The following is an 8,260-nucleotide window of genomic DNA, read 5'->3' on the forward strand; positions in this document are numbered from 1 at the left end:
TTCCTACCACTTCCACCCCTTAAAAATTTCGTCGCATTGCATTGTGAGAAGCGTCTGCGAGTTGTCGATGCAAGGCGCAATGTGGTGGTTGAGACATCTTTAGGCTTCTTTCAAAGCGATATGTAGGCATTAGTACTTATTTAAGTACATATATACTTCTGCAAATTCATAGCTGTACAGTGTATACGTGCATAGATATGTACATACAAATGTAAGAACACTTATATTAGTTTGGCATTTGGAAATGGTGTGGCAGATAAATCTCAATGGCAATGTTTGCACCCAGACAGAGTTTCATGAACTTGGGTTACATACAGTTTAACAAACTCTATTCCCTTTCAAGGTCATAATATGTGTGATGAAAACGTAAACCTACAATTTGGTAAGGGCCGATCACAGAACAACTTTGAAAACTAAATAAAGTGTGTAAGTTATTGGTAGGAGTGTTAAAAGACTATACCAAAATTTTATAGGAACTGTAAATATTAATTACACTATATCTTAGTGTGTAGTTTTTTGCCTCCTTGGCATATGCAAAGCAACTAAAAACCGAACGAGTTGCTTTTTTTAGTATCACTTCTTTCTCTCGCCATAAAAAACGCTAAAAGGTGCTTAGTGCATTTATGCATTTCTATTTATGCATATCTATTAAGTTAAAATTAAACGGTGCAAATGTTCTTGCCAAAACGGACGAATCTAGTGTAATAAAATTATGGGTCAGCAAATGAAAAAAAATTTGATTACAAATTACATTGATTAAAATACGACTATGATTTGAGAAATTAAAATTAAATTTTTACTGGCAAACTGGAAATTCATTCTAAATTCTTATATACGTGAACGAATGAATATTTTTTTGCATAAGGAATACTGTTTAAAAATCTCTTTTAAATAATATGACTTTTAAGATAAACCACGCCCACATACCATATAACGGTAGTTTTGAGAAATGCGAAATATTCGATAAATCAGTAAATACTGAAGCAAATTTATTCAAAATTTAGGTTTGCAGGTATTTAGCAAAAAATACGTTTATGATAAAATTTTGTGTAGCTCGGTAACCGTTAGCAATTTGTGCTAAACTCGGAGTGATTATTGTGCTTGCCACATGAAAGCAAAACGTTGAAAATTATTGAAAACGGACTACAGCTACGCCCACTTTTCATATAACGGTATACTTCAGAAATGCTTGAAACTTCGATATTTCGAAATTTAAGGACGCGTATTTATTCATAATTGATGCTAACAACAATCCCTTGAAAAGAAGTAAGATTATTAAGGATCTTGAGAAATGCGCGTGATACGTAAAAATGTAAAAATGAATGTAAGTATATATGTATATATATGTATTAGGGTGATTTTTTTTTGCGACTATCGCAAGAAATATTGATATTAGTGATTTGGTGTTCTGAAACTTTTCTATAGAAAATTGAAAGTCCTACAAGTTTGTCATTTATACTTTTTATGTAGCTCTTGTTATTTTCGAGGTAAGGGTAAAAAACGAGAATTTCATGAAAAAATTGGGTGACCCGTACTACCTCGCTGGTGGGAGTTAGGATGACACCGGAATGTACACTTTTGTAGAGAACTCAATTCCGAAGAAAACCCATTATTGACCAAGATTATACCATAAAATGTCTCTGAGCTGTAGACTTTTTAAGAAAAATACTCAGGGTTTATGTGTATTTTCTATGGGAAATCTTTGCGCCCTCTGGAGTCGAGATATTTGGAAAATTCGTATTTAAAGACCGATTTGGTTTAAATTCGGTGTACATATTACCCATTAGATAAGAAATAAAAATGCAAAAGATTTACTTGCTAGGTGGAGCTATAATCAAGAAATTTGAAAGATTCGTTTCTATCACGTTTCCGCCAGTGTAGTCGGCAGGTACCAGCGATACGAGAATCCTACAAACAGGCTGCCATATCATGTTATCACCTCCACAAAGAAAGTCTGATGCTGGCGGTGAAAGAGCACAACTAGGGATGCAAACGATGCATCGATATTTTTGAAACATCGATAATATTGGTTAAAAATTCGATGTTTGCCATCGATGTTTACAATTTCCTAAAATCGCTAAATTGTCGATACATCGATGCCGGTTTCAGCGATGTTTTAACATCGAATTCCTATCCACGTCCACATCCTAAAATTTTTTGACTGGCCATGAATTTTAATATTTATTCTTTTAAAAGGAACATCCAGAAATTTCGAGTTTACTCTTATCTTTCGATATTAAAAATGCATACTTAGTCATTAAAAAAGGACCGGGATCCCGTTGAAATTTCAACGAAATTGGGCCTTGGAACTTTAGGCCCAGCGAACTTACGACGGCATGAATTTCTATTCTATTTATAGGGAAGGAATGGTAAATAAATAAAGGCAATAATTGAATTACAGAGAGTGGGAATTGAAAAGTATTAAATTTTAATAACAAATTTCGAAACATCGGAAACCATCGATATATCGATGTATTTCTGGCGATGTGTTTTAGCATCGATGTTCATTTTTCCGATGCATCGAAACATCGATGTATCGATGTTACTCCCCAAAATTTGCATCCCTAAGCACAACACGTTGCTATCGAAGCAGTTCCTCGTGGGATGTCACCGTAGAAATCATCCCAACAACGCCCTGCTTCGAAATGATTCGCCCCAGATACCAGGTGCACCCTAGCACAACTCCATTCGGGGTGGTGCCACTGACTTAACAGCTATCTCTCCCGGCTATTTTGATTTCCTTGTGGTCTCATTCTCCACGATACATAGTGCCCGACATAACAATGAGCTCATTCGGATATTGATAAGTTTTGACTATTTCTTCAACAAATTTTATTTAAACAATTAAAAAAAAACAACAAAGTCTCGTCAACGCTTTTTCTGAACCTTTATAAAATTGTTGGATATGCAGTTTTGTAGCCCACACAATTCTGGAATAATAACGTGTAAGTTTGAAGTGACTGCAAACTTTCTTTGATTTTTTGCAATATTTCTGTGGACGGTGTTGTGTGTTTTCTTCATATAAAATATTGTTGGAAGGAAATGAGTTACACTGTCAGGAAAGAAACTCGTTTAAAAATTCTGAATAAAAAGTGTAAAATTTTTATAAAATTAAGTCGGTTTTCCAAAATTTTTGTACCAAAGTTTGATACATGAATTTATAAGGATTTTTATAAAGAGTCAAAACTTATCATTATGTCGGGCACCATATCCTGGAAATTAATTTAAATAACTAATGTAAAACAAGAAGAACTAATGTAAAATATTTACTCAGCTGTTTTGTTGTCATCAAAAACACCGTTATAACACCGTTCAAGGAAATTCAGCTTCAGGTTACGCATATGTAAAAGTCCGCTACATATGTAGATATTCGGAATTTTCTTGATCAGATCAGATAATTGTGTTAAATGTCACTCATACGTCCCGTATCACCATCTGATATACTTTTACACAGTGGCTTTAACACAAGGAAGAGCTTAGATTGGTTATTTAATGCTACTAGTTATCAGGACTCTCGATAATTAAAATAAATTATAAAAGTATACGATTTTGCAATTTCTACACATCATAGAAGAAGAAGAGGTGACAGTCATTTCTGCAAAACTAACTAAAAAATAAATATTTTTTGGATCATGACCCCTGGAAGGACTGTTTCAGGATTTTCTGGACTAACTCGAATTTTTTTGGTTTTCCTGGATTGTCGGCACATTTCGGGAATTTCGGCGCAGCTTTGGGATTTTCAGTATTTGGGATTTTCGGTATTTTTGAGCCTACTTCAAGATTTTTGGGACAATTTCGGGCTTTTCGGACTATTTCGGCGATAAATTCGCTGAGCTGAGTTGTTGTGAGTTGCAGTGAGGTAAGTTGAGTTGAGGTGAAGTGAGTTAATGTGATTTAAGGCGAATTGAGATGAGTTGAGTTGGGTTGAGCTGAGTTCAGGTGCATTGAAGGGATTGAAGTTGAAGCGGGTTGAGGTAAGCTAAGTTTATGCTGATGCTTTGTGTTTTGACATTTTGGAATGCACCCCTTTTTTAATTTGTCGTTTTGAATAATTCAGTTTTCTTTTTGGGTTGTTGGTTCTTCCGACGGGTAAGGAGTATGATATATTTTCGAACAAATTCCCGCCATTGATTGTATTCAATCATTTTCTGATATTTTCTTACTTCTTTCGAGAATCTATTCTACTTTATCTGCTGTTCTGTTTTATGGCCTTACATTAGTACTACTGTAATTTTTAACGCCGTTATGTGCTCTAAACAAAACAAAGAATACTACATAAAATGCAAAAAAAAATGGTTTTCAGAATACATACATATATCATTTATCTTTCCCAGAAGAAAGCCTTCTTAAACGAAGCCATTCTAAAAGGCTTTTCCAAGAAGGGCTGAAAAAAGTTTTTCTCATGTCTTACAAATGAACTTCAATATGTACTTTAACTTGCACTAAAATATTTTATATAAACCTGAAATAAATACTTTAAGGATGCATGATTTTTATGAATTAAAGAAGCAGGTTTCGAAGAAGCCTTTCTACGGGTAGCGAAAGCTGAAGGCATTCAATTTGTGCCACTGCATTCAAAAAAAAAGAGGAAGGAATGCAGAGTGGAAGGTCTCTTGCCTCTTAGGAAGCCCTTTTGAAAGAGCTTTTAGCTCCTGAATTTTTTTTTACTGAATTAACTCTTCTCCTTTTAACGAGGTCGAAGTTTCATAAAGGGCAGGTTTCTTTATAGATTAGCATAAAAAATTAATATTTGTCTTCACGAGCAAGCCTTACTTTGCCTGGCGATTTTTATATGCATGAATTTCAAGCATATCCCTCAAACTGGCAAAAATCAAAAATTGTAAAAAGTGGTGAAATATTTTTGTTGTTTAGTTAAACAAAGCCTTGGAAATAAGAATTTGCTAATTTCAAGTTAATTTAACTTTGAGCTTCCGTTGCCCCTGGTTAGGGTGTAAATAAAAACGGAAAGTGTTTGATATTTTTGGCTTTGACTTTCATTAAAAGACATATATGTATTTCAATAGGGATTGACGAAAGCATTATTAATTTTTAGAGTGATAATCGTGAAAACATATCTTTGCACCTCAATAGCGTAAAAACTTTGCACTAAACCCTGTTTTGAGTCCTTTGCATAATTTTCCCCAATTCACACCAAGGTCCATCCACCCCTTCAAGATATATTACATCAGAGATCATATCTGAATAATTGTGCTCATCTTCGATGAAAAACTCAACGGTATATTTATCTATATGTATTAAATCCCTTAGTTTAAGCTGTTGTATCCCAGTAGAATCAGAGAATCAAAGCTTTTTTGTTCTTAAACCATATTTATTGGATTTCGGTTCTATGAAAAATAATAAAAAACCATAATGTGTATAATAAGGAACTGAAAAAAATGGCGAGAAAGACAAAAGTTGGCTAAAGGCAAGTTTTGACATAAGCAGGCAAGGCTGTCTTAAGGCCGCCTTTTCATTTTCACTTCTGAACCACGATTGGTTTTCTTTTCATAGTCGCAGAGAGTACATAACAAAAACCTGCACTTTTTCGCATTTACTATTAAATTTTGGATCGAATCTATTGAATATAACTTTGGTTATTTGGCTTTTATAATTTAACTCTCACTGGAATCTATTTCAGAAGCTAAATGATTATACTTTGATAGTAAAGTGAGCATAAATCCAATTTTAAACAGCAAATGACAAAGTAACGGTAAATCATATGTAAATTAAATTTATATGAAAAGATTCCAAAGGTTTTTGGGCCAAAGCAAATATTGGTTTTTGGAATTAATTCCCTGTGTTTGAATAAATTCGTTAAACAGGACTCATGTAATTAAAAATAATAATTCTTGCAGGTTATTTAAAATAAACTTCCGGAGAGAGGAGTCTTCGCTCCAGGAAAGTTCATTATGGCGCAGCCCGAGGAGGGTTAAGGCACGAAAAAGTATCAGTGACTTGGTTATTAAACTATTCCATAATAAGTTTTCGGACGTTGATTTTCTCGTTGTGTTATTTGAATATATTGACACTAAAATGCTCTGCCGATAACGATAGGAAAAATAATTTCTTTGCATAAGAAACTGCGGTTTTTTTATAGAGAAAATTTCGGTTGTTAAATTTTAATTCAAGGGGTTGGTATCATGTCCTGGTTCCCTTAAGGGGAATCGGTAGAGGAAGACTAATAAGGTTACCCAATCTTTTCACTTGAAAAAAAAAATTTTTTTTAGCTTCAGTAATATGCCTTTTAAGCTCGCCTATCCGCAAGGATGCAAAATAAGCCATGAAAACGTTCAAAATAAATAGCTATGTACGTATTTCTCTTAAATCAATCAAATTTTTGTTGCCTACTTACCACTGAAATCTGGTGTCTTCACTGTCGCACTGTTGCTATTATCAGTGCTGAGTATACTTTTGGCGAGTAACTTTTCGGCGAGTAGCGGGTTGGAGGCGATCAAAAAGCGTCGTGCATTTGCTTCATGCGCATGCACAAGCGCCACACTATCATTGCTGCTGCTGCTGCTGCTTATATAGGAATTAGTGGTGGCTCTTAACGCTTCCTCTCGCACAATATTTAAACTTGCTGTTGGCTTTTGACTTTGGTTTATTGGTTTCGCAGTTAGCGATTCGCAGTGTGCGGTTAGCCCTAGTAAAGTAGACTCGGCAGCGCCTTCTATCGTTATGCCAACGTCTCCACCACCTGCTGATCCATTGGTATTCGCACACGCTGGACTAAGTACGCCGGTAGCAACGACAGCGGTAGCCTCCAATGGCACGAAGCTGTCGCTAGCTGCTATGCCCACCACTTGTTCGCCGATATTGTTATTGTTCTCCTCCTTAAGAATATTTGCAAAGAGATGAAGAAAAGGTAAAACAAAAGGGGGATTGGGGAAAATGGTACTTTTAGCTGATTTCAAATTCGATTGACTAAAATTGCTATTTACTTTAACCTCAACTGTTGCCAAATCCGATAGCAAACTTTCGATCTCGAAATTGCTTTCAGACAATTGTCGAAATAGTTCATCGGACGATTCAGTGCAAAGCGGTTCCAAGGAGTTTAGTTCCGTATTTGGTTCATCCAATTGCGACGTTTCGTTTACATTTTCATTGTTGTTGTCGGTGGTGGCTTCCTCCTTGAACAGTGGAAGCGGAAACAAATAAAAATAAAATTATCAACAATTATGAGCTATGTTACCGACATCCGAAATGAGCACAAATGCATTGCCAGCTTTTAGGCTACTCTAAACTTAAATACATTTGTACTTACTTGCATGCACGGCGCGATATCTAAGCCACCAACCATACGACCATCATTATCCGGACACCAAAGCAGCGCGTCATCAATAAATGGCATCGCCGATAAGGCAGAGCCACTGCACACTTCCGCCAGTGCCAGCGTGTGTTTGTGTGGCCCGCGTGTGAATGTAGGCAAGCGCTGTCGGCAAGGCAGTTCGCTTTGTGTATTTACCGATTCGATGCTAACGGCAGGGCAGTGCTGGTGTATGTCTCGAATAAACGATATTACTGTTTTACGATATTAGACCGTTGATTTAAAACTCGCTCGTATTATTATTTTCTTTTGTTTACTAATATAAAGCACTTATTTTTGTTCATAAATATTATTAGTTTTTATTTGTTGTGTAGAATTTGGAGGCACTTTACTTACGACGGATTTTTTTGTATTTATAATTTATCAGGCTAATTACTACGTTATTTCCTTATTATAAGATTTTTATTCTTTGTACAAAAGTCCGTAATTTCGAATTGTATAATGTATAACTACTAATAAATTTTGGACGAATATAGTTTCCAATAAATTGTGTATAGTGTATATAATTGTAAAAATCGAAAATATCTCTAATATCACGGCATTGGAGTTTCTTTAAAACAGTTCTATTTCTTGTTTTAGATTTTATGTTTCAAATACTTATGAAATTTACCGAATGATTAAAATATTAGGTTTATCGAACAGTAATTGGTGTTTTTTAATTGAGATAGTCTGAAATGAAATAAAAATATGTAGTTTGTAAGTTTAATGTGTACAATTTTATTTAAAGTACTGACATTTTTAATAATTGATTACAATTTACTACTAAATAATAAATAAAAGTTATTGAATACGGAAGTAACTAGTTGTATTCTTGTTTTCGTGTGAATCGAAAATTTTAAACATAATACATATGTATGTACATACTAGAGAGGTTTCGAATGTCATATTTTTCACATTCGCGATAGCGAATCCGAACGCGAATTTTCGGAATAC

At 34.7% G+C, this 8,260-nt stretch overlaps 1 protein-coding gene across 1 annotated transcript; it reads right to left on the bottom strand.

Moving 5' to 3' along the window:
- Positions 1-6,352: 6,352 nt before the first annotated feature.
- LOC108373713 (ecdysone-induced protein 74EF-like) lies at positions 6,353-7,992 on the bottom strand (the record flags this gene model as incomplete). The annotated part of the gene is made up of 3 exons (XM_017629648.1): positions 7,265-7,992; positions 6,942-7,130; positions 6,353-6,833 (listed from the first exon to the last, which is right to left on the bottom strand). Coding segments are annotated over exons 1-3 (757 nt in total), but the record flags the coding sequence as incomplete, so codon positions are not given.
- Between the last annotated feature and the right edge of the window lie 268 nt (positions 7,993-8,260).

This window comes from Rhagoletis zephyria, unplaced genomic scaffold (genome assembly GCF_001687245.7).
Source record: "Rhagoletis zephyria isolate East Lansing unplaced genomic scaffold, Rhagoletis_zephyria_1.1 Rzeph_scaffold_06981, whole genome shotgun sequence".
Lineage (NCBI taxonomy): Eukaryota > Metazoa > Arthropoda > Insecta > Diptera > Tephritidae > Rhagoletis > Rhagoletis zephyria.